The 26833-nt window shown below is 46.2% G+C and overlaps 1 protein-coding gene across 2 annotated transcripts in view; it reads right to left on the bottom strand.

Moving 5' to 3' along the window:
• Nucleotides 1–26833, bottom strand: part of Adamts17 (ADAM metallopeptidase with thrombospondin type 1 motif 17) — a 146124-nt gene that overhangs the window by 43856 nt on the left and 75435 nt on the right. For both annotated transcript variants that reach the window (XM_042698560.1, XM_042698561.1), the window contains exons 9-14: nucleotides 24954–25094; nucleotides 22931–23081; nucleotides 13367–13468; nucleotides 11722–11867; nucleotides 6908–7074; nucleotides 1321–1448 (exon numbers count right to left, since the gene is read on the bottom strand). In XM_042698560.1, the coding sequence (XP_042554494.1) occupies nucleotides 1321–1448; nucleotides 6908–7074; nucleotides 11722–11867; nucleotides 13367–13468; nucleotides 22931–23081; nucleotides 24954–25094 (835 nt within the window). The remainder of the gene's footprint in view (nucleotides 1–1320; nucleotides 1449–6907; nucleotides 7075–11721; nucleotides 11868–13366; nucleotides 13469–22930; nucleotides 23082–24953; nucleotides 25095–26833) is intronic.

The raw sequence follows: 26833 nt of genomic DNA, 5'->3' as shown, positions 1-26833 counted from the left end.
TGCTGTGTGGACTCGGACACCAGAGCTCTCCTTTGCTCAGGTTGAGCGGAGTCACCAGGAGCTGGCATCTGTGGGTAGAGGTGATGGCATCCCAGCTTTGTCCCTCCTGACCCCCTCTTTCTAGTCCCTCTTGGAAAAACTCAAGAGCATAGGGTCATCTAGGCCTGGCTATGCTGAGATTACTGCCTGGGTCTCTGGGGAACCTGGAATCTAGCAGATTTAATGCAAGACAGACAGTACATCTGTCTCCCTCCTCCATCTGTCTGCCTGCCTCTCTCCTTTCCCCTTCCTCCCTTCCTTTCTTTTCTCCCTTTCTCCTTTCCTTCATTTGATCTTTTCCTCCCTCCTTCTCTTTGACCTCTATTTGGGGCTTGAACTCAGGGCCTGGGCACTATCCCTGAGCTTCTCTTGCTCAAGCCTGGCACTTTACCACTTGAGGAACAGTTCAACTTCTGGTTGTTGTTGTTGTTGTTGTTGTGTGTGTGTAATTTATTGGAGATAAGAGTCTCATGGACTTTCCTTCCCAGATTGGCTTTGAACTGTGATCCTCAGATCCCAGCCTCCTGAGTAGCTAGGATTATAGATGTGAGCCACCAGTACCTGGCTTTCTATTTGTCTTAAGTGACATTTATCAATATCCTGGGTCACAGACACCTAGCAGCAGGTGGGGTTTGGAGAATAACTTCCAGCATATGGAGGATTCCCCCAAAAGCCAGGCTTCAGACCCCAGAGCTCTCTCCTTTGCTCAGACTGAGTCACCAGGCAATGGCACCTGTGGGCAAGGTGCCACCTTTCATGGCTTTTCCATTCATCCTCTGGTCCATCTTACACTCATGTGCTCTGTTTTAGGTCAGACAAAGCAGACAAAGCAATTTAAGAAAGTTTTGAGAGCCAGATGGCTCATGCCAATAAACTTATGTACTTAGGAGTTGAAATCTGAGGATCTCAGCTTGAAGCCAGCTGGGGCAGGAAAGTCTGTGAGATGTTTTAAATCTCTTATTAACTACCAAAAGGCAGGAAGTGAAGGTGTGGTTCAAGTGGTAGAGTGCCACCCTTAAGCAAAAAAAAATAAATGTAAGGGTCAGTACCTAGGCCCTGAGTTCAAGCCCCGGTACTAGCACAAATAAAATAAAACAAAATATAAAAAGTTTTGGGAAGCCTTTTACTGTTCTTCGAGCCACCCAACTCCCTACAGAACAAAGATTGCAGACATTGCCTTCAAAAAACCTACTTTGGGGGAGGCCTCTGCTCCATCCTAAGCTCCCCTGGGGAGGAGCCTCCTCACCCCCACCCCCAAGGACAGAAGGAAAAGCTGGTCACCTGGCACCTGCCATGCACGCAGAGGTCAGTCTCGTAGGGTCCACAGGGTGTGCCGTCCAGGACACGATCAGCCACCAGCAGCGGGGACTCCTTCCCAAGGGGCGAGCAGTAGAGCTCACACGGCTTATCTGAGGAGGGAAGGGTTGGTGGGCGTTGACATGGATAGGGCATAGTCCTCAGAGGCTCCTGTCACCGCTGTACATAGAAACCTCCCCTCAGACTCAGTCTAACTGGGGGTTGGAGCTCAGCAGGCTTTTTCCAGTTCTCATTTCTTGCAAAGCTACATTTCCTTTCCCAGGAGATGTGCAGCATACTGAACAAATGTAAGAGTTGTGAGCCAGTCTCTGAAAGGTGACTACATCAAGGACAAAGCAGGTTGCTGCTGAGAAAATGGGGTGAGGAGGACAACACCCCTGGGTGGGTGGAGTGGGTCCTGTGGGGTATCTGCAACCTGGGGCATTGCACTACAGGCTTGTGTCCCCTAGATTCTGGATACAGAACTATGATTTGAAGGATGATGGTGCTGGAAGAAACTAGATAAGAGTAAGTCATGGAGAGGGATACAGGAGCCATTAGGACACAGCTCCCAAGAACCATGTCTGTCCCAGGCAGGATAAAAATCACTGGTCCTGTTGCTCTAGGAACCATGTGAGTTTCTAGAACTGACCAAGCTCCCTCCTGCTTTTGCCTAGACTGCTACCTCTTAACTGGAATCCTTCATTCTATTGGTTTTCTAGAAGGCTCCTGTCATTCTAGAATCTTCCAGATTCAACCTGTGCTTGAAATGAATGAAGCACTGGTGGTTTGGGAAGGCTCAGGAGACCAAACTGTCATCATTTGTCCCCAGTCTGGACTCCCAGAACCTAAGCAGGACTCAGTTAGTGTGTGTGTGTGCGTGTGTGTGTGTGTGTGTGCGCGTGTGTGTGTGCGCGTGCGTGCGTGCGTGCGTGCGTGCGTGTGTGTGTGTGTGTGTGTGTGTGTGTGTGTGTACATGTACCAGTACTGAGGCTTGGACTCAGTGCCTGAGTGCTACCCCTGAGCTTTTTTGCTCAAGGCTGGTGCCTTACCACTCGAGCCATACCTTCACTTCTGGCTTTTTGGTGGTTAATTGGTGATAAGTGTCTTTCCTGGTTTCAAATCACTATCCTCAGATATCAGCCTCCTGAGTAGCTAGGATTACGATGTGAGCCACAGGCTCCTGGCTTGGTCAATACTTCTGAATACATGAATTGGTTTTCTCTTGGTAAATGTTGGTCTTCCTCTCCTAATAGTAATCTAGCTGCAATGCCAGCAGTAGGCTTACTTTGTAAAGGAAACCTTCAGAGCTACCTTGCCAGGCCCCTGTGTCTACCACCAGCCTTTCCAGGTGGCTCCTTCTGGACTTCCATCGTCAGATGCCAGTCACTGGCCCACTCGCTCATTGGAAGGTGATCCTAGAGCACAGGGAAGAAGCTTCTGGGTTGGGAGGAAATGCTCCACCTAGTTATGACTACTAGTTGTAAGAGGGAAAGTCTGCTCTGAAGAGCAGCCTGGAGTTTCACTGTCAGAACTTCTGACTGACCAGGGGAAGCACAGATGGAGCCTGGAAGAAGAGCTTGGAGTCTTGGGAGCCACACGGGTGCACAGGCATGGTGAAGGACTGGAGGATTCCTGCTGCATCACAAGGCACAGGAAACCTGTGGCTCTCTGCTGGCAGCTATAAAGTCTTACTATGGTGCAGACACCATTTCACTGTGAGACCATCACAATTACTCATTTGGGGGTGTGGGGGGATGAGGGAAAACACATGTTGACAAAGTTGCTTAGTTCTGGGCTTTGAGGTGACTCATTCAATAGCAGTAACTATCTCCAAAGTTGTCCATTAAGGACCATATAATCAATTAGTGCTTTACAAACCAGGCCTCACCTGATTGGACAAGCAGTGATCGACTGACTGTGGCCAGACCAATCAGAGTCTGTTTCTTCACGATGCCCTCATTGGTAGGCCTCAGCTGGTGTGACCAGCACTCATTACCCTATAGTCACTGAATCAATGAGAATCCATCTTCTGAGATCTCAGGGCTGGAATTCTAGATACAGAGATCCTTTCCCTGAATACTCTGTGAATATCAAAGGTAGCTGATAACTCTGATTGTAATTCAGGAAAAAAACCCAACAACAATAGCTCTGCAAACTGAACATATTTTCTTCATATTTATGGAAAACACATCTAGCACAAAAGCAGACCTGATGGTCAGATGAGACTGTTTGCAGACGCTCTGGTAGCATCATCAGCATAGCTGACTACATATGATGTACTCACCCCACTGGTCCCATCGGGGATATTAATATTTGGCTGCTAGACTGCTGTGCCTTTCAAACACTAAAATGTTTTCCATTCTGAGCTATAAGGGACTCCAGATAATTTTGATAAGGATTATGGATTTATGTAAGAGGTTCTGTAAGCTTCCTACCCATCTATGTGTGGCAAGGTGTAAGACAGCTTGCAGAGGGAGCATTAAGCCTTGGCTACCACTGTAAGCTGTGGAGGCCAGCGAAGAGCATCCTAGTATCTTCCTGGGTCCTGGACCCAGATCTCTATCCTGGCCTTTGGGTCCCTTGAAATGCTCTGTTTACCACAACTTCCCTCTTTTTTATTAAGCAACTCAGGCCAGAAGGGCCAAGTTGGAGTCAAAGAATCCTAACCATCATACCCAATATCCCCTCATTTGGCTCAGACATGCAGGGGTCTCAGGATCTTCTCCTGCCATGCCAGGGAGGAGGCAGGAATTCTCTAGGACATCTCGACTACAGCCTTCCCCAAGGCTTCTGACACTTCAGTGGGTGTGAGGACAGCTGCTGGCCCCACCAAAAGAAGCCAGTACCCTCGACAGTTTCCATGGGGAAAGCCGGCATGGGGTGGGTTTGGCAGCTGGCCCCTCAAGTGGGTTTCTGTCTCAAGGCTTTTCCACACTTTTCTAAGGACAGTCTTTGTCTTCTTTTGGCGGTGGTATGGATTTGTGGTCCTGCATCCTCCCTCGGAAAGTCTACCTCTGCAAGAATTCTTAAAAAACAGAGGCGGGGGGCGGGGAGCATAGAGAAAATATTGCTTTCCCTTCTTTCTTGGACCATGTGCTCCTTGCCAAAGAATTCCACCGTGATAGCAGGACTATGAATAGAGCAGTCATAATGGGCTTCAGAATTGCCGAGAGCCCAACCACAGGAATCAATGTTATCACGGCTCAGCTAGAATCGGGCCTTTTAGAAAGTGGGTTTGGGGAGGAACACTTACAAATCTGCCTTCTGAATTTGGCCATTTATTATTTTGTTTTTGCCCTTGTGAAATGCTCCTTGAAAAAAAAAAAGCTAGCTCCTGTTTATATTTGAGAGAAAGGAAATCAACTATGCAAGAAGCCATGGTAATTCCACCCCAGTTGGAAGACATGGCCAGCTTGCCTTGCAAAACCCTGAACTCAGTTGTCTCTCAACAACACATAACAGTCTATTAGCTGTCCTGATCAAAGAGGGTTGCAATTTTCAGATCAAAGACAGTGGCCCACTAGTTATCATTACTTATTACTTGGGCAGGAAGGGACACAAAGCAAATGGGTTGAAAAGATGCATTTGGAACCCCGGGAGGAGTCTCTCCACAAGGCTTCCAGGATGGAGGAGTCTGCGTAGGCAGAGGTCTCGGTCGCTGTGTTGATAAGGAAATCGAGAGCTGAGCCATCCAAAAGTGGTTAGAAGGAAAATAGAAGTTTAAGTTGGACTTGGAGGAATCTGTGGAAAACCAGACACTGAAGTGCGATTTCTGTACTGAATAAATGTAGCAGGAGGACTTAAAACGCAAGTGAGCAAGCAACCAAGGAAAGAATAACAGAGCTTTGTGCTCAGAGCTGAGTGGAAATAAAAAAAAAAGGGGATAAGTCTGTCTTAGATCGTTCATGGCTTCTGGCTCCAAGAGAGGGCAAGAGGACAAAGGTTTAAAAGCACATCGCTCTGTCCTGGGAACAGCTAAGGGTTCTGATGTAAGTTGTTTCTCCCAAGGACCAACAGCCATGCTACAGCATGAGCTGTCTCTAGCACTGTCTCTATCCGTGAGGGCTGGACCCTCCCTGGTCTCCCCCGACATCAGATGGACAGCCAGACAGAGAGAGGAAAAGGTCCCCATGTGTCATGTGTTCCCTGCATTGGCCTCTACTGTATGAGCTCTTTTGGAAGGGTTGGCCTCTCTGTTCCTCGGCAGGAAAGTTTGAGGATGTACAATCTAAATTCTGCTGTCAAAATGACCGCGCAGCCACACTTTTTAAATGAGGAAAATGTCTGGGACACTCTCAAACTTGAGAAGAGTCCTCAGCCAAACGGGTCGGTACTACCTGCCATCATTTAGAATGTTCCAAGTCAGCTCAAAGCCATCAGGGTCTCATGGGGCTAAAAGCTGTGTGGATCTGAAGTTCGTCTTGTCAACGAAGCCGGGGCCTCCCCTCAGACAGCCATATGCATTTGACCTTGTAATTGCAGATGGCGGGGATGGGAATGGAGATTTCAAAGGCCCTTTCCATCTTCCCAGGGAAGAAACCTAAGACCTGGCACTGAACGTTCATCTTTTGCCAGGCACTTGGAGGCTGTGGGGGGAAAAAAAATCAGGCCTCATTGCTACAGCTCTTAAGCTCTCTCACTCCGCACCCATGAAGTCATGCTTCCTGTCTTCTTCGAGTATTGGGAACCAGATGATAGCTGGTTATTTTCTGAGTCAACTTCACTCCTCTAGAATTGGGGTCGACTCCCTCCCCTTCCCCCCTGTCAGCTGCAGGAGCTTAGACACGTCACGTAGCCTGTCACCTCTCATCTTCTGCACAGCTTGCACTGCATATCCAATGAGATGATGTATGTCGAGCTGACTTGTGCCTGGCACATGGTAGGTTCAGTAAATGAGACCAGATTGTCAGCACCATAACACAGAATCACGTTTCTTGAAATAGAATTGAGTTTTCAGTGAGGGGGGAAAAAATCCCTAAAGTAGGTCCTCACCTACTATGAACAGGCAAAAATCACAAATCCTACAGAGACATGGGCCACACGTGAGAATTTTTTTTTCAGCCATTAGAAATTCTGTGGAGGTCTGGTGGTATGATATATGTCCTTTTGATTTGGAAAGAAAACGTGACTTGTTGCTGATCATCCTCTTTCACGGATTGTACACTCTTCTCAAAAATCTCCCCTGCAAAAACCACAAAGTATAAGAGCCAGTCCAAGATGAAGAAAGGAAAGCAATGAAGGAAAGCATCAAAGCTGGGAAGCAAAATGGCGCTCACACAAACATACTGCTCTGCTCCTGGCACGTAGCACCAGTACCCTAACTTCGCTGCAGGTGCTGGGTCAGAAAGAGATCTGGCCTGCTTGTTACCTTGAGATAGCTGCTTCTGAGAGAACCCAGAGGGCTGGATGATTCAAGTTTAACTCTATTGCTCCAGAAATGGGATGGGTCATGGCTGTCCTGAGCAAGAGGACTGGGACATCTGTGAGGTGGGATGTGCCTAGGTTGTCATTATGGTTCTCAGCAGAAGAGAGAGGGAGGCTATTATGAGAGGATGTGCCATATCTTTACCATCAACCACCACTGCTGTCAACAGGCCCTTCCTCTTGCTGTTCAATCGGTCATGCGCCTGGCATTGCTGGTCCCGGAAGCTGGGAAGACCTTTGGGACAGGGCAGGTTCTCACAGACTGCGTGCTCCACGCTGGCACCCAGGCAGTGTGTACCCCCAGGCCCAGGGCTAGAAGAAAGAAGGAAGTCTGATTAGCTAGCCTGTGGTGGAAATAGCAGGAGCACTGATTAGCTCTCTTGCCAGGAGGAAAGGCAAGATTTGCAAAGCAACCCCCTCTGCTCCTATAGCCCACATCTGGGACAGCCCAGCCCCACACTGAAGTCATGCTCAAATGAGCTATGGAAAAACGCATCCAAGGACTGTAAATCAAGGTCATCTGGAAACAGAATACAGTGAGTATCAGTTCAGCAAGATGCACTCACTGTGTCTTCCAGCTGAACTTAAAACTTGGCCATGTATAACCCTGAAAGCCCCAAGGGAATTTTTGGTGTATTTTTTTGTTTCTGATTGTTTTTTTTTACTTCTCTGAAATGAAAACCTTTAAATGGCTCCTAAATATGCCCTGGAGGTCAGGATAAGTCAATCACCAGCTCTCATTTGCACTCTAATCAAATGAATCAGAATTGTTAGTTCACTTGCTCCTAGGCTATGGGGAGAGCTCAATTTGATGGAGGAGAACATTGCTGTGTTCTTGGATCTGAGGCGCTCTGCCTATATTTCCAGTTTAAGCCATTCTAGAGACCAGACCACTCTTTCTGGCAGAGGAGTATTGATTAGGCAGAACGGCAGGATGGTAGCCTGGTTGGCCAGTCTACTTTTGCTCAGATCCTCCACAAGGTCCCAGGGTGTCTTTGGCCACTCTTGAGCTGGGCAGTCGCAGCAGTTACATTGGGAGATGCTGCACCAGGGTCAGTAAGGGCAGGTGGGAGTAGTTAGAGAACAGAGCAGGGGCTCTTATTCACCCTGGAAATTTCTCTCAGCTATGTTGGGTGGACAAAAACAAAATATTTCTAGGAGATTAAATCAACCGAAACATAGCTTGACATGCCTGATGTGAAGATATCGAAACAACACAATTCACAATGGAAAAGCAGCATCCCTGTCAGAATGACAGGTGGGCTCATATCTTTCCTTCAGCCTTTCTAGGAGGCCCTAGGACTCCACAGCCCTGCCAAGGACTCAGGGAGATGTCTATGAGTAGAAGTCTCACCTTGCAGTGAGGACTGGCCCTCTGAAGACATGAGGGACACTGATCAAAGAACCAAGTAGTTTTATATAAATAGTGGTCATAAAATAGCACTCCACAACCATACTAATCCTATTAAGTCATACAATCAGAAGGGGCTATTGCTGTCTGTATCCTTCAGATGAGAAAACCAAAGCTCTCAGGTTAAGTAATTGCTGGGGATGGGCAGAGGAGAGGAGAAAGAGCTCTTGCTTCTGGGATCAAGGTTGGAGTAAAGGTAGCACTGAGACAGTCAGCTGGGGCACTAGGAGTGTTTGAGATGCATCTCTTGTATCAATCCCTAATGCTCAGATGTCTTTGTTCAGGTCCTTCTAAATACTATTCCAGTAGAAGCTGAGTTGTAGGATAAAATGGCTCATCAGGCCCTTCACAAAAAAAGGATATCCAACTGAGAAAGGAACATACATTCAGCCTCATTTCTCATAAGACATATACATTAAAACTAGTGAGATACTGCAATGCCCACCAGAACAATCACGATGGAAAACACTGTGCCAGTGAGGGATAGAACACGTGGAGACCCGCCAGGCTCATGGCGGTGGACGTGGGACCATCACTGGAAAGCTGGTGGGTTGAAATCTAGTCTCTCTCTCTCTCTCTCTTTCTCTCTCTCTCTCTCTCACATATACACACACAGTAGAAACTGGTGTCTCCTCATTCATTGACACGCATTTGCACACATGCCATACATGCATGCCTGTCAGTCTTACACATTGTCTTCAGGAAGATGCAATTTTCTGCATGGTTCACTTTCCTAAATATGTTTAAAAAGTAAGACAAAGCTATAGAGGCTTTGGAGAAAAACACTGAAGGAGAGAAAGGTGAGCCCCACCCTACTTAAACCCAGAGTTGAGATGCAGGAGAGGTGCAGAGGTGCACGGACCACCTGCAGCAGAGAGGCCCCTGGCCACAAATAGGGATGGGCATGTAGAATCGTAGTAAGCTGGAAGATAAATGTGCCAGCTGTGGTACAATAAAAGCACCCATGAGGTAGAGGCAAAACCCAATTCCAGACATAGAACTTCCCTCCACCTCCCTCTATTCCTAGAGTCTTGGTGGACTGGTTGCTACTTTTCCCCTTGAAGGGTGCAGGGAATGAGGAGATTGCAGCGGTCTGGGCATATCCCAGGTCTGTCCTCTGCTCTCCAGTTCACCTGCAGAGACAAGAGTGTGCTCTTGATACAAAAGTGCATGTGAGCCTTTCCATCTCCCCTCACCAGAAGCCTTCAGTGGGTCCCAGAACTGGCATTGGAGATGAATGTGCCTCGTAGTCTTTGGGTGTAAGTTCCATCAGCAGTGACACAAACAGTAGGAAAGGACAGCCTAGGAAGCTGGCTTAAAACATGGAAGATGATCTCCAAGGCCTCCGGGTTGACTGGCAGAAAGTGAAAGTTCTAATAGCTCTGAAGACCAAGGTCAGGGAGGGAGGGTAGTGGGGGAGAGAAGGAAGCCAGACTCCAGTGGCTCCCACTTATAATCCTAACTACTTAGGAGGCCGAGAACTAAGGATCTTTGTTCCAAGTCAGACCAAGCAGAATATCCATGATACTCTTATCTCCAATTAGTCACCAAAAGCCGTAAGTGGAGCTTTAGTTCAAGTAGAAGAGTGCCAACCTTGAGCAAAAACGAAAGTTCAGGGACAGCACCCAGGCCCTAGGTTCAAGCCTCAGTACTAGCACCAAAAAAGAGGGGGAGGGGTGCCAATATCTTTGGACTGAAAATAAGCCAGCTGCAAGAGAGGGAGAGGCGCCCAGGATGCACATCTGGGGCTGGGGAGAGGACCATGGCAGCCTTCCAAGCCCAAGATGCACGCGGCAGCAAGCGCTGGACATCTAGCTGGTGGTTTAAGGACTGAGATGGAGAGGACATGGCTTTGGTCAGACCCTGGGTCCAGGGCCTTGGTCAGCTGGGCATTGTAACAATCACCACAATAGGCATTGTGTCAAAGCTGGCTGGTCCATACTCCCCATAACACTAGCCGCATCCCAAGACAGGTGTGAGCCACCAGCACTCAGCTCCATAGCTTTCTTTATAGGGCTGGAGATTGAGCTCTGAACCTCAACACAGAGCAAGTTATAAACTGGAACTACCCTGCTGATCTTACCATTTCACTAAATAGGGTTTCTATCCACATACTACATTCAATTAAAAAACATATGTATATGGTTTTATATACACAATATCTATTTGGGGTTTTTAATATTAAATTATTTAGTTAAAATTTATTTAAATATTTAAATAAAAAGTAAAAATTAATATCAAATTTTTAGTATTAAAAATATGTATGTGTGTGTGTGCATGCACACACATGTGCTTGTCAGTCCTTGGGCTTGAACTCAGGGCCTAGGTAATATTCTTGAGCTTTCATGCTCAAGGCTAGTGCTCTACCACTTGAGCCACAGCTCCATTTCCAGCTTTTTCCTGGTTAATTGGAGATCAGAGTCTCATGGACTTTCTTGGCTGGGCTGGCTTGAACTGCAATCATCAGATCTCAGCTTCCTAGTAGCTAGGATTATAGGCATGGGCCATCAGCTACTGCCTGGATAAGAAACCATCTTCAACAGCTTGAACTATGTGCCAGGTACATTAACAGGGTACCTAGTTCAAATTCTTATGGCACTACCGAAAAAAAAATGGCACTTCTGCCACCAACTGACCAAGGTTGGCTTTAGATTGAGGTTTCCAGCATTGGGCGGTCATTGGAATGACTAGGGAAGATGGAAAGCATCCCCTGGGAACCACCTCCAGTGCTGGTGACTCAGGTACAGCCAGAGCATCAGGACTTTTACCCACAGGGCTATCTGAGAATTATTCATCACCAGGACTTCACTGTGGGTATAAAACATTGTGGTTTTGGTCCTGATTTAACACTTGCTCAGTTTGCAACTTGATGCCATTCAACTGGAAACAGCCAAGCCTGCGAACAGTCAGAAAACCAAGAACTCTGACAGGAGAAAGATGACCCTGTTTCGAGGGAATCATTATTATCGAGCACAACATGGGTTCCTGAGTTTTCCAGAGTAAACGTCCAAGGGTGAACAGGAAACATCTCGGCGTCATCACCATCAATGAAAAGAAACTTTACAGAGAGAACTCACCACAACTTGGCTCTGTCATAGAATTCTAGAAAGACCCATGAAAATTTGGATGAAGAAAACTGAACCCACAAATACTTTGTGATTCATGAACAAGTAGGCTGTCCCCAAATCTGCCAGCAGTTAGTGTACATGCCAGTCTGTAGAACTTTCTGAAAACGGTTCGTTCTCAAGGAAGTAAGCCATGAGGCAAGTGAGACAAATTGTGATACAACTCTCAGGTTCTTTTCTACAAGATCCCAGACAAGGAGCAAAGGAGCCAGCCGAACCTTGAGACTACATCATGTCCCCGTTCTCAGAGCTGCAGTGAACCTCAGACACACTGGACCCTCCCAAGGCTGCACACCCCTGGCCTTGGCTCTACCTCCACTTCTTTTGTGCTCCAGTTCTCAGCCTAAGGTGGTGAGAGCTGCAGGCAGGAAATACTGATTGAGGTTCCCCATCCAGGGTAAAGGCTGGACAGGAGAGACTTACGGCGGGTTGTCGCATTTCCTCTGCCGGAAGCGTGCGCCAGTCCCGCATGTCCGGCTGCACATGCTCCAGGGGCTCCACGGGCTCCAGTCCCCATCCACATGCTCGGGGATGGGGGTCTTACTCACGCATTCTCCAGCCCGACACCACTGCAAGATAGCAAGGAGGCCCGGGGCCCAGGCACTCAGCACGGCTTGATCCCCAACGGGCTGCCAGTCCCCCAGGATGTCAAAAGGCATTTTTAAGAACTTGCCTAGAAGTCAATTATTTCAGAGTAGGTAGATTTTCCAGTTCTAGCAATAATATACTCAATACCCATCTCCATTTCCCTGTTTGTGGTTTTTATTTTTTTTCATTTTGTCCTAAAGTTCCACATAGAATGTGCACCAGTGAGATTTTTTTTCTAAAAGAAAATCATCCTCTTAGAAAATAACACGAATTTGCAGGACAGAACTCATGAACATGGTTTCTGTAAGCTCTGATTCACTCATCAGGATCTCAGAGTTGTTTGGCGGTTAAGGATGTCAGCTCTAGACGGTACAGTTTTGTTCTAACAGAAAACCAATCTCTAAAACGGATTTTTTTCCGCAAAGCATTAACTTAGTGATTCTCAATCTCAGCACCAGAATAAAATGTTTTCTGGTGTTTTCACTTTTTCAAGGCATGCTTAAGCTAAGGAGAAAGTTGCTTGACTGATCCAGGCCATCTCTTCTCTCTAGTCCATCTCTCCTGTGCTCAAGGATCCACCTTGCTCTCGGACAACATTTTGCTAGAACAGAACAATACTGTTCTCGGTAGATTCATTTTATGATCATTTTGTGTATGGCAAGGGAAGCTTCTTCATTTAAAGAATACCAATGGAAAGTATTCTTAAGTAAATTTGCTCATGATAATGAAAATTAATTTAACAAAAATATGTTTTTTGGGTTTTTATTTTTTTTAAATCTGGGTGTCAGTGTTTTGTTGCTTGTAATTCTAGCTACGTGGGAGGCTGAGAAGGGGAGGATGGCATTTTGAGGCCAGGTAAGGCAGCAAAGTTCAAGAGGCTCCTTTTCAACAAAGAACTGTACATAATGAAGTGCAACTGCTATCTTTGCTACAATGGACGCCCAAACAGGCAAACCAAGGCTGAGGCACCAGCAGAGAAAGTGATACCTTATATTAAAAATGAGGAAGGCAAAAAAGTCTGGAGGCCTGAGTCAGAGTTGTAGTACTCACCTAGTGAGCATGAAGCTGTGAGTTCAATCCCTGGTACTTCCAAACAACAACAGAGTAAAAGGGTGAACACAAACACAGCAATGATGCTCAGTGGACACTATGTTGAAAATGCACTATACAACTTGTGGGGATGGGAGGGGAAAACTGGAAGAGCACAAAGGAAGGGAATACACTGTTCAAAAAGAAATGCATTCTTTACCTGACTTATATAACTGTAACCCCTCTGAACATCACCTTTGTATTTTTTTTTTTTTTTTTGGAAAAAGAAAGGTGGTGTAGTACCCTTTTTATCCTGTAGGGGCTCTCTGCATATTTATGCAATGCCAGGGGCCTGGGGATATTTCAGGGGCTCCTGAGCAGAGCACACACTGCCTTAGGGAAGGAGAGTCACATCCAGCTCCTGCTCTGGGTGGTGGGAGGGCAGGGTTACCTTGTCTGCCCCACACTCGGTGCCATCCAGGGGAGGGTCCAGCTTGGTCTTGCAGGATGAATCTCCTTCCACCAGGCACCACAGGCCAGCACACATCAGATGCTGCAGGACAAGGAAAGGAACTGTGGTGACTGCCCAGGACACCCACAGTCACCCCAGCTACAGCTTGGACTGGGCTCCAGACCCACAATCCACTGTGCTTACATGATTGCCCGGAAGTGAGCCCCTCCCTCCCAAATAAAAGAGTTGTGTACAACAGAGTTAGAGAAGCTGCCTTCTCTTCTCTCTGCTTAGTTCCTAGCTTGCCTGAGCTAGGAAGAATTTCTTATAGTATTTCACCTAGGGGAAAAAATGTTAAAAAAAAAAAACAAACCCACAGACAGACAAGTACAATAATTCTAAATAAAGAAAAATAGCCATTTTAGAACTTAGACTCCTAACTGCATTAATAAGAAATCTGGACACCAGCCAAGTACTGGAAGATGATGATTTACCAAAAATCATTGAGGCACACTCGGCCAGCGTGCTTCCCCTTGAGACCTCGGGTGCGGACAGTGCCCACGCCATAAGGAGCACCAGCCTGATGTGCGGGATACTAAGGCACATGAGCAAGGTCGGCCCCACTGACCACACAGCTACCCTACCTTCAGTGTACCTTTCTCAGTTCCTCCCCCTGCAGACAGACCATCCTTCCCCCTTCCCCCCAGAACTTCCTGGGATCCCATCCCAGATAAACTCACACCCCAGTTCCCGCCTCCTGACCTGGAAATTGAAACCAGATGTATGCAAGGATCTTTTAAAGATGCAGTCCCTCCATGATGCCAAACCTAATGTGCCACCATGCTCCCCAAAGTGAAAGAAGGGACCAAAATAAAGAAGAAAAAGGGAAGGAAACCAGAGATAGAAGATGCTTTTAAAAAAGGAGCTAACTCTAAACGCAGGACGCTCTTTCATTTGTTCAAATATGTAGCAGCTGATGTGTACCTTCAAAGTTGTCCAGGATCCAAATAGAATACTGTACACTTGGGTTCAGAAAAACCTGCACCTTTCCATGATTGCTCACCTCTCCCCAGAACAGTAAAAAAGATGAGAGCATTGAGCCAGCCATAGCTGGTTCTCTAAAGACCCACTACGCCTCATTAAATGTTTGATTCCTTGAACTTTCACCCCAGAGCTCTCCAAGAGGGCTGCATCCATGCGTGGACATGTGGACACATGTTTACAGGCAAGACTCACACGAGAGGGTGTTGCGGGGGTGGGGGGCTGTAAGACTTGGAAACAGAAGAAATAACAACTCCATCAGCAGATAGGGGAAGGAAGGGTTGTGAACTTTCTATTTTGTTATTTTACTGATAGTGTCTTCTCATCAAGTTTTTCATCATCTAACACAGGAGAGAGAGGCTAGACAGATTTCTTAAACAAAACACAGGAACAATGAATGAATATTACTCTCTTAAAATTAAGCCCTCTTAAAAGAAAGGACAGCCAGGCACTGGTGGCTCATGCCTCTAATCCTAGCTACTCAAGAGAGGCTAAGATCTGAGGATCAAAGCAAGCCTGGGGCAGGAAAGTCCAAGAGACTTTTTATCTCCAATTAGCCATCAGAAAACCAGAAGTGGCAGTGTAGTTCAACATGGTAGAGCACTAGCCTTGAGCAAAAAAGCTCAAGGACAATGTCCAGGCCCTGAGTTCAAGCCTCATGACACACACACACACACACACACACACACACACACACACACACACACACACACACACACACACACACACACACACACACACACACACACACACACACACACACACACACACACACACACACACCAACTGGGAGAATATAAGAAGATATTTGCAAGAGATAGAAGAGATTCTCCTGATGCAGATGGCCAACAAAGTGTATCTAGAGCATATTTAAAAACTCCTAGAGATGAAATGAAAAAAGACCCAGTAGAAAAATGGGCAAAAGACCTGAACAGGCACTTCACAAAAGGGTATTTAAGTAGCCAGTAAACACATGCCCAACCTCTTTAGTCGTAAGATCACCATAAAATACCTCTGTGTACCCAGGAGAAGGGCAGGAAGCAAGAAGACTGAGAATTCCCAGTGTCCACAAGGACACAAGCAGCTGTTGTGTGGTGATGAGATGCTAACTTGGCTTAACAACTTTGGAAAACTGTTTCAGAGAATTTAATGAAGCTGAAGATGTAATTTTTGTTGTTGTTGTACTTTTGCAGTAGTGATGTTTTAACTCAGAGCCTCATGTGCTCTACCATTTGATCCATGCCTTCAGCCTTTTCTGTTTATATTTTTTAAAAGAGTCTACCTGTGAAAGCCTGGACTGTGATGTTCCTACTTAAGCTGAGATGGAAGACCTAGCTTATTTGTGAAGACGGGGTGTATGTGGCGGGGGTGGGAGGGTGTCTCACAAATGCTTTTTCCAGCTGGCTTTAACCTGTGATCTGCGATCCTCCTGAGTGTGACCTCCCCAATAGCTAGAGATCCAGGTGTGTGCCACCATGCCCAGCACCCCCCCACACACATATCCACTACCCAGAATTGCACTCCTCTGTATGTACTAAAAATATATCTGTGTATATTCTTCAAATTCATCATCTACCTGCATTCATCCCAAGGTGGAAAACACCAGACTACTGATCAAGAGAAAAATGAATTAAGAGACATTAGAATAATGGAATATTATTTCATGCACAGTTCAAACAGGTAAAACTATGGTGTTACTATGGTGCTAGGAGTCAGTGGTGGTGTTGCTTTTGAATTAGTTTTTGAGAAAAAGGAAAGATAAAGGGCTGAGCAGAAAGAAGAGTATCAAACTTGAGTCTTGGATCCGGCTGGAGCAGAAATTTTACCAAGCCCAACAACCACCATAGTGCAGGTTCATTTTCATTAGAAAACAGGATGAGTTACATGATGGTCCATACATGATGGTCCATCACAGTACTGCCCTCTAGACAAGAGCCGTCACTCACGCCATGGTTCACAAGTAACCAATTCCTCAGGGGCCTGTCATCCTCAGCTCAGGACAGCTCTGGAGGCAGTGTGTGGAGATCAAAGGGCTCAAGCTGGGTGGTAAGAACAGGCTTCCTAAAGAGCTAAAATAATGGGAAAGAGTTTGAATAGGAATTCAAGACCCTGCCTTGAAATAAAAGATCTCAGCTTCAGATTGAAATGTGAAGCTTTGTTCCCAGAAAAATAGAAAAGAAACCCAGAGGCTTGGCCTAATCAGGTTATTCGATGTCAAAGATAAAGTAAAAGGCCCTTCAGGCCATCAGTTCAGACGGAGGGACAGGGTGACAGCTGTGAGGGAGGGGTGTCAGGCTGTGGGCAGAGGTCTGTGAGGGGATCACCCAGGGCAGTGCAGAAGAAAGATCCCGCGATCCGAGGACATTTTTGGACATTGAACAATGTCTGAAATACTCCAACATCTTACTCTTTGAGCTCCAACATGACAGCACAAGGGGAAAATTCCATACCTGACCTCAAAATGCTGTCACTGTCAAAATGCTGGGGAACAAAGGATGATGTGAAATGACCCCAGGGTGTATGTATAAGGTGTACGTGAAACAGAAATGATCTTCATGTTCAGCATGGGTGCCATCCCCAAGGTGTCCCATGGTGTATATGACAATATCCTCAAGTATAAACAAATCCCAAATCAAGCTGGACACTGGTGGCTCAGGCCTGTAATCCCAGCTACTCAAGAGATAGACATAAGAGGATCACAATTTATGCCAGGCTGGGCAAAAAAGTTAGTGAGACTCAATCTGTGGGGGGAACAGGTCAGGGATGGTGAAGCAGAAGTAGGAAGGTCACAAAGTCCATGACTGGTCCCAGACAAAAGTGTGAGACCTTACCTGAAAATAACTAAAGCTAAAAGGGCTGGAGTGGATGGCTCAAGAGGCAGAGTCACTCACTGCCTAGCAAGTGTAAAACCCTGAGTTCAAACCCCAGTAACCCACTCCCTAATTTAGCTTCACTGATTGCACAAGCCAAATACAGATCAAACAAAATGCCAAGAGCTGGATGAAAAAGCAACAAATCCAAATTTTCTACAAAGTCTACTGCGGTTTGAAGTTGTTCCCCAGAAGAGCATGCCAGGACTGCTTCTGGAAGGTTCCCGGTGTCTTGGGTGTGGTCAGTCCTTACATGTTCCTGAGAACAGAGACCCTTCACCTGGCTGGGGTTGGGGTGCTGCTCTGGCACGGCCAGGTACCCAGAACCTCATCTAGCAGGGACACAGGAATGAAGATGATGCACATCGCTTGCCAGATCTGGGGAGAAATCTGAGGAAGACCATCCACTGTAAGCTTTCAAACCCTTCCGGAAAATTTGAGCCATCTGCTGCCAGAGTCCCACAGCTTCAAGAGCTGAGACAGAGACAGGCAGGACAGCTTTCAGCCCTGTGTACAACTGCACAGCTCTGTCTGAGAGGGAGGAGGCCAGGGAGTGCCGAGATGCTGCCAGCTTCCCACTCAAGCCAGCCCCACTTGGCCCTCAAGGACCACATTTTATTGAGACTAGCCGTTTCCAAACCAGGCTGGCTGACTGAATCCTGGCAGAAGCTATATAAAAAGACAAAGATGTCAGGCACCAGTGGCTCAAGCCTGTATCATCCTCAGCCACTCAGGAGGCTGAGATCTGAGGCTCACAGTTTGAAGCCAGCCTGGGCAGGAAAGTCTGTCAGACTCCTATCTCCAATGAATCACCCAGAAGTGGAGTTATGGCTCAAGTGAGATAGCACTAGTCTTGAGTGGAAAAAGCTCAGGGACAGTGCCTAGGCCCAGAGTTCAAGCCCCAGGATCTGAAGAAGAAAAACAAAGACCTAGAAACAGTTCTCCCTACATATTTTAAGATAGGATTTTGGGTAGGACACAAACACTTCTGTCTCTTGAGGTGACTCCAAGATTTAGAAATAAGTCTCAGGTGAGATTTAACACCTGGAGATTCAATGTCCATCATGATGCGAAGCCCCTGTGCAGGACCAGGAGAGCTGATGAATGCCAAGAGCAGTCTCCAGGACTTACTACCTCTCTGGGTACCAGGAGAAAGGGAAAGTCCAGGGGCAAACACAGAAAAGGATTGGTCCACGTGATGGGTAAATTGTCTTGTCTTTTCCCATTGGATCCAAGAAACCAGAGACAGGAAAAAAAATATCCTAGCACCAGTAACAGTTACAGAGTACCTGTTGTTACCTGCTTGTTTAGTGGTCTAGTTCATCTAACTGAAGTCTGCTAACAAAGTTCTATGCATCTGTAGTTGTTTTTTTTTTCCATTCTGCAGATCAACAGACTGAAGCATAGAGAGACTAAGGGCACATCCAGTAAGAAGAGGCGGGGAGGGAGTGGGTGTCTTGACTCTACATAGAGCCTTTGTCCTCGCCATGTACAAGACAGCACCTTCATGCCATGCCATGGGAAGTAGCAAAGAAAGGAACCCTAGGCAGGAGAGAAGGCATATAAACTCCTCTGATGCCCGCAACCACTCCCAGCCTCCAGCCTCCAGGAATAACTGGATCACAGCTTTGGTGCTCAACTGAGAAGAACAGCACAAACAGCGCATTGCAGTCTGTTGCGAACATCACAGCATGAAGATGCACTTGCGTTCCCACACAAACACTACTGTAAGCACTTCTGAGCTGCCTACATTCCTTCCTACCTGTGGCAGCCATAGCTGAGCTTCTGAAGAGTGTGGCAGGAGGCGGTGCTGAGATGCAGATGGGAGCAGGGATGAGCACGTGACTTTCAACTAAGACCTCTCCAGGCTCTGGGGGGAAGGTGAAGAAGAAATCCTGGAGAGGGTGTGCCTTTGTGAGACAGTGCACACTGCCCATCCCTATGCTCTTCTGACTTAAGTAGCAATATATGGCTATGCCAAACAATGCCTATCCTTCCCACCCTTTGTTTATCTGGCAGACTATCTGAGACTCAATAACTAAAGCCTTGTCAAAGAATAACTCTGCTCTTCAGGGATGTTGCTGACAGGGGACAGAAGGAACTTGTAATAATAAAAAAAAGACTGATTGGGCTAATTGCATAGAGTTCATTTCCCTTTTCTAATAAATATTTACCATTCAATGTTTATATAACTTTTTTATGTTTGGACTTTCTTGAAATGCTTTACTGAATTAAAAACATCACATTACCATTGGCTAAAAGAGGAGACAGCCATATTTGCCAGTAACTTCTACAACAAATGCCAGCTATCGACGCCAATTTTTTATACTTCATATTTCCATAGACAGCTCAGCCTTGCAATACCAGCATTCTGCAGACAGACATGAAAGGTTCAGTGGTGATGGTATGGGGGCCTCCGGAGTGCTGAAATCTGAAAGGGACGGGGTCCTGGTTCTCTCTTATGCAAATGTTTAAAAGAACAGCAACCTGGTTAGTATTTGAAGCTGTGTCTACTCCCCTAAGCAACTTTAGCAATGGTTTCCGATACTTGACACTTCTGATTCGGGGAATAGTTCTCTTCATTTTGATGGGCCTCCAGACAGCTATGCATGGTGAGTGCCAAGAGCAGAACAGACCTGCAAGTCCAATCACAAAGAAGCTCCGTACTCGAGAAAATTTTACCCAAAGAAAAGCAAGGCCTCACAGGCTACTGTAGGTACTTCCTGCTGTAGGAAGCTACTGGCCGGCCTGCCTGGCATTCTCCAACACCTCTTGCCTAGTCTTTCCAAGCTCCAAGAGTCTGGTGGTGCTTATAAATCTCTCTCAAGAGTATACTTGCCAACACACAATTTAAAGGCACGTAAGATTATCAGGGAAACAAATTTAAACAAAGTACAAAGTACAAAAAGAATGACTAATGCAGCATAGAGAAATGTGTGTTTGTCAACACATTCCATGACAAGACCCAGTCCTGGCTCTTGTAACCACTGTAATGTTGAAGGAATCAGAGCGTATGAATGTGTTAGCTGGCCATGAGAGCCATGACTATTATTTGGTATGAAAGCATTCATGATTTCCCATCACAGTGGCTGTCCCGTGAACACTGTTGCCAATGTTTGTAACAGAAGGAAATGGAAGTTCAGTTAAAAGCTGGGGAAAGATAAAGGTGCAATTGCTTTCCTATCCCAGTTCATAAATCCTTTGCTACTATCCAAGGATCTTAGTTTGGCCCTTTTGATTCAGTAGAATTGCATCCATGTATGGTTGAGAAATGGGGGACCCTCAAGAACAAGAAGGCCTCTGTCCTCCCTCAGGAAAAAGAGGGGGTTCATCTTTAGTTCCACAGAAGAAGGTGCAGCCAAATGAAAATAGTCCACCACATTGTCAAGGTGTTTTTTCCCCATTAAAATGTTATCTGTCTTGTTCCTCTTATGTTTCTTTGCTCTGTATTCCAGGAAAAGAAAATATTCAACTCCTTAGTACCGGTGTGTCTCATAGTTTTATTCCCTGGGCAGTTTCCAACTTCCCTTATATTTCATTATAGTTTTATTTCCTGCAGTAGGCTTAAACTTACAAAAAAGATCTTTAAGACAAAAGACAATGCCTCACAATGGTGAGGCATCTTTCCCTGCAGATTCCCACCAGGCCATCAGGGATGCCAAGAGGCTGGCCAGTAAGGCTGCCATTTTATTGTGTTTTTGAGAGACTAGGGGCTTGGTGTGTGGAAAGCATTCTCAATCCCCAATGCTTGAATGCTGTTTTTAAGAGAAGAGTCTCCTCCAGACTTCTGGAGTTGTAACTCACAGTATTCACTCCTGGCAAGGACTGTTGCTCTTTCTTTTTTATGACATCTAGTAAGTAGGCAGAGTGTGTGTGTGTGTGTGTGTGTGTGTGTGTGTGTGTGTGTGTGTGTGTGTGTGTGTGTGTGTGTGTGTGTGTGTGTGTGTGTGTGTGTGTGTGTGTGTGTGTGTGTGTGTGTGTGTGTGTGTGTGTGTGTGTGTGTGTGTGTGTGTGTGCTTTTCCTACTACAAGGGGCCAGCACTGGTCTGGAGAATCCTGTTGAGAATTCTTCAACATATTTCTTTCTGAAATCACTGGAGCTGCTCTGAGATGCGATGACATCATTAGTGTGAAGTGTGGACCAACCAGTCCTGTCCATCTGGAGACATAGGATGACCTTATGGGGCCTCAAGAACTCCCATCTACATAGACAATGTCAAGAACTCTTACATACAGTAGGTTGCACTGGTTTCTCACTGGATGGGAGTGTAAATGACCAGTGAGGAATTACAATTTTTCCTAATATAACCTATTTCAAATGGGCTTGCCCATTTCAATCCTTAAGAATTATGAAAGCATGAATAATAATGGCTGTAAGATCATTGGGTTAAAAGAACTTTCTGACTGGTTCTGGGCCTCTCTGGCTAGATGAGAAGGGCAGGTTTTAAACAATGCTTGATTTTTCATACCTTTCTTAAGCTAAATATTAGACCTGAACAGACTGGAGTCAGAAAGGAAATAACAGCACAGGTATCATCCTTGCTCACAAGGCACTGCTTTTGTGACAGATCCTCTACACAGCACTGAACATGCACTAACTTCTTGGTGCCTGAGATTTCTGTGAAGATACTAAGATGGGGGTGAGGGGGGTGTAGGGGTGGGACTGTGAACCAGTTAGAGCTCGCTCCCTACTGGACTCACAGCACTGCCCTGGATGGCTCTTGTCCTGGGAAGAAAACATGGAAATGTCTACAAGTAGCCCTGCAAGACCCTTGCCAAAGTTTCATGTGTTTTTTTGGCAAATCACATGCGGATTCTCAGGCCTTGAGAGGAATATATCACAGAGCAGAGCTGGGATAATTTTTTTTTTGTGCCAAGGGAAGTTTGGAATTCTATGACATCATTTGAGAGCTATGCAAAATTATCGGTACCAGAAGATGGCTTCAGGTGGGCAGCCACTGAAAAATATGGTATCATTGAGAAGCAATAATTCTGTGGGCCTCTTCTATGGCCCTCAGGCTGGGCACCTACCCCTGTAAGGAATTCAAGGCTTGTCCAGCCGGGGCCTCTAGTCTGTTATATAGGTGGCCACAGATATGGCAACTTCCCTGCCCCAGATCTCCAGCCCTACTTGGAATCCTCTACCCACAAAGTTGATAAAGTCACAGACATTACACCATTTGCAACACAGTGAAAAACTTTGCATTCTGTGAGTGGCCAGACTGGACTCCAAATCCTTGCTCTACTACCTATTACCCATGCCACTATGGGTGACCAGTAAGTTTCACTTGTTTTTGTCAACTGTAACACAGAAACAGAACCTAGGGGATGAGGACTAACTGGGGTCATTTGACCAGCACGAAAACTTGAGGACCACACTTGTAGGCATTGGTTCAATAAATAAATCTCCCTGCAGAGCTTCTTGGGTGCCAGATGTATGTGGATAGCCATGGGTGGGCGTGGGTACACACTTGACTCTTGGGGGCGCATATGTGCACGTGAACACACGTGCGTATGTCTGTGGATGTGTGCATGGGCATGCATGTGACTACCTATGATCTTTGGGTGAATCCAAACCTGCAACAGGCAGGCCAGGCTTGTTCCCCTTCCTGAGCAAGCCCCCTCCTCCCCTCACCCTTGCATGGCTGCTTACCTCCATGTTTCTGCAGAAGGTGGCATTCGTGCCAAATAGGATCTGGCATTGCTCATTGGCACTGTAGTGCATACCCGGCAACTTGTGTGGGAGGCGGAGGGCATGTTGGCTCCTGGGATCTGTGATCAGCAAGCAGGTGCTGACTTTGGACCTGAAAACACCCAAGAAGTGAGCTGATGTGCAGAAGTCCTGTCTGGGTCTCAGGTTTGATCTTTCAGTCCCTGAAACGCACCTGCAGGTTCCTTATGGGAAAAGGGCCTCAGCACAGGATGGGGGACTAGGTGCTCTTTTTCTAGTTTATTTTCCCTCCACCTGGCCACTTGAGAGGGGCCGGGGAAGTTAGTGAGAAGGCTTTTAAAATAGATTACTAGGGGACTATCTTAGAATATATGGCTTTGTGCAAATGTTATCATGTATCAAGTAAAAGCCCCAATTAGGGCTTTTGACTTTTTAAATAAAATCAAAGTGCATATTTCCAACTCTTCCCTGAAAGGCCTGCTGGGCCAAGATTAATGTCCTACATGAGGTGTGTTACCTAGCTACACCTCCTGTGTCACAGAGGGCTGGCCAGGAGGTTGCAGGAAAGGATTTCAGGATTCCACCCACAATGGGAGAGTTCATGTACCATAGGAGGCACGTTTGCCCAAATCACCACTAGGAGATTAGATACTTACATGCATTTATTTTCTATCCCTACAGCAAGGCAGATAGCAATTAAAAGGAAAGTCAGACATCTGCCAATATTTGGGGTTTTGTTTGTTTTGGTTTTGGCGCTGGGGACTGAATTCAGGGCTTTCTGCTCACTTCCTAAGGCAAGAGCTCTAACTCTAGTTGAGCCACACCCTCCCTCCACACAAATGCACACACGTACATACACATCCTGTACTTCTGCTTTAAATTTGTTCTTTAGATAGGGTTTCCTGTTGGCTTTATCCAAGCTTGCCTCAGGTGGTGATCCTCCAACCTTTACCACCCGCATAGCTGGGACTACAAGCATGCATACACCACCACACCTGCAGGCTGCCAAAATTCTTGAGGAAAATTGTGGCATACACACAAGTACACATAGCTGAAGTGGATCTACCTCTCCCAGGCCCAGACACAACCCACTTATCACCAGTTGGACCAACAGCATGTTGGTTATCACTTCTGGGTTTACCCTTCCAGGTAAAGTGATAACAGAAAATGACTAAGGACATCTTACTAAAATCCTCTGGGGGCTAGATGTGTGGCTCAAATGGTAGAGCACCATCTGAGAAAGCAAATTAAGCAAGTGTGATGCCCTGCATTCAAACCCCAGAACTGGCAAAAAAAATTAAAAAAAGAAAATAAAACACGAATCGTCCTATTCTTAAAAGCATGAGCGTCAAGGGCTCATGCCTGTAATCATGGCTATTTAGAAAGCTGAGATCTGGAGGACTATGGTTCAACATCAGACAAGGCAGAAAATTAACCAGCAAAAAGCTGGACAGCAGGCTTGGTCCAGGTAGTAGAGTGCCTGTAAGAGAGCAAGCTGAGTGAGCCCAATGCCCAGCATTCAAACTCTGGTAATAAAGGGGGAAAAAGATAAAATATCTGAAAGTAGACTGATAACTTTGCTCAGGCAGTAGAGCACCTACCCAGCAAGCCCAGGGCTCTGTGAGAGATACTTTTCCTCATATGAGGTGAGCAATTTCCCCTCTGGACCCAAAGAATTTTACTCCCCAGAAAGCGTTCAGCTTTGTAGCAATGGAAGGTCACAAATCTGCAGAGATATGCAGTGGGTTTGGAAGATGAGGTCATAATACTGATGCACAGCCATCATTTGATGGTCACCTCCATACGGGGCATCCAACATCACCGCAGATGCAGACCTGGGAGAACAATTTACCTATCACAGTAGATGCTGCCCTGCCCGCATCTGCAGCTTCTCAGAATGCATCAAGCAATTCTCTCCTTCTCACCCTTGCTGAGGCGCCAGTCCTTTGGTCTTTTGGGAGAACCTTCTATGGTACGGATGCTGGAGAATGGTCCCAGGACTTACTTGAGGAAGTTTTCCAGGTCATCTCGACTGCAGGAGGACCAGGAGAGGTCACTGGGGTTCCGGCCTTTCACCCATTCACCGGACATGATGTGGGACCGGCCAGCACAGGATGAGTGGTCGTCGTCGTGGTTCATCCCCAAGCTATCCAAAAGAGGAAGAGAAAATGATGTTAAGCTATGGGTATCTTACTTCTGGGTCCAGTCAAGTGAACCATGCACACTTAAGTCTTACACAGAGAGAGGGAGAGAGGGCGCTAGTAGTTCTCACAGAGCAGACCACAACCACCATAAGGATTACAGGCCACAACCGCAGCCTTTTTGGCTTTGTTTTTCAGATAAGGTCTTATTCACAGCCTGTCTGTATCAGTGATGTGAAGCACTTAGGGGAAGAAATGAATGGCTTCAGAAAGCCTCAGCTTCTTGGATTCTGAGCTGGTTCCTTGGAGGTAATCTTCTGAGACTATATAGAGGGTTTACCTGGGATCCCCCAAACCCTCCATCATAGAAAATCCTTTCTCCCGGCCCAGCCTCAAATAATGAAGGGCTCAATAGTTAAATGCAGTGTGAATAACACTTCATGTGTTACCAAATTTGCACAACTGCACACAGCTTTGTCTTACTTTCAGAAATGGTTCAATTCCTTTGGAGATCCTTTGGGTGGTAGCCCTCCCCTCCTCCCTCCCCGAAGTTCTCTAAAACCTCTTTCCGTACTTGGCCAAACAACTGGATCAAGACTACAGACAGCTCTTGCCTGAGGTGGTGAGGGAGACCTCTTCAAAACTGGGCCACAATGCTATGGAGGATCAACATACCCACTAATTGTTCTAACTTCACAATTGGACAAACCACCTCCATCTCCTAAATGGCCACCATCTGCAATTTTCAAACAAGGATGTTGCTTGGGGAAAAAAGAAAAACACAAACACAATCGGAGACAGCCAAGCGCAAATAATAATCTTACCACGGGTGCAGGAAAATTACACTTGGGGACACTTTCACGTTTTCTTTGGTGGTCAAATAGGTTATAAAATGGAAGGGGCTCCTCTCACACACTATCAGACTCCTGGCTAAGATTCCAGTCTCCCCCCCACCAAGAGTGTCACAGGACGGTCCCCAAAGTTAGAACAGATGATAGTGTCACCAACATCTCAACCTTCCTCCTTTAGGCAGACAGACCCATGAGGGGCATGAGGCATTCAGTGAGCGCTTGACTCTGCCAGCCCTCAGAGAAGGACCTCCCAAAGGAATGTTCCAGTCAGCCAGACCAGCCAAGAGTGGGATTCTTAGCTTTCTGGAGTTCGTCTCTACTAGAGATCGTGCTTGATCTGGCTTTTAATGGTCAATGCTAACAAAGTGCCTCATAAACTCACAGTCTGATGAACTAGCATTGGCTTGAAAGACTTGGTACTTGAGGTTTATATAAACTACTGTTTAGATTATTTTTAGTTTAAATTAAAGATTACTTGACTGAAAAATTCCATGTTATTTTAGGTTCATGTCCCAGGATATCTATTATTTCTGGCAACATTCTAGTTAACAAAACCACAAGGCATTAAGTCCACATAGTAATTTTTTAACTCTAAATAACTGTGGGGCTGAGGGTACCGATGGGTATTCTATCCCATCTACTTAGGCAATATCAGACACAATAATGCCTTGATGGCTTTGAGTTTTTACCTTCAAACAACATACTGCTTCTGCATTTGCACTGGGAAAGCCCAAGTATCATTTAGGGGAAGTTCTGAAGGGACTCTCATGATGCTTCATCTCTCCTAGCTTTGTCCCAGACCTTAGAGGCTGCAGGAGATGGCTATGAGCTAGACTTGGGACCTACGGCTACCATGTTGGAAGGTTCAGTTTACTTGACTCTCTCAGGAGCTC

Source organism: Dipodomys spectabilis, unplaced genomic scaffold, assembly GCF_019054845.1.
Source record: "Dipodomys spectabilis isolate Male_0828 unplaced genomic scaffold, ASM1905484v1 ptg000233l, whole genome shotgun sequence".
Taxonomy (NCBI): Eukaryota; Metazoa; Chordata; class Mammalia; order Rodentia; family Heteromyidae; genus Dipodomys; species Dipodomys spectabilis.
This window is presented reverse-complemented; position numbering and strand designations above follow the sequence as displayed.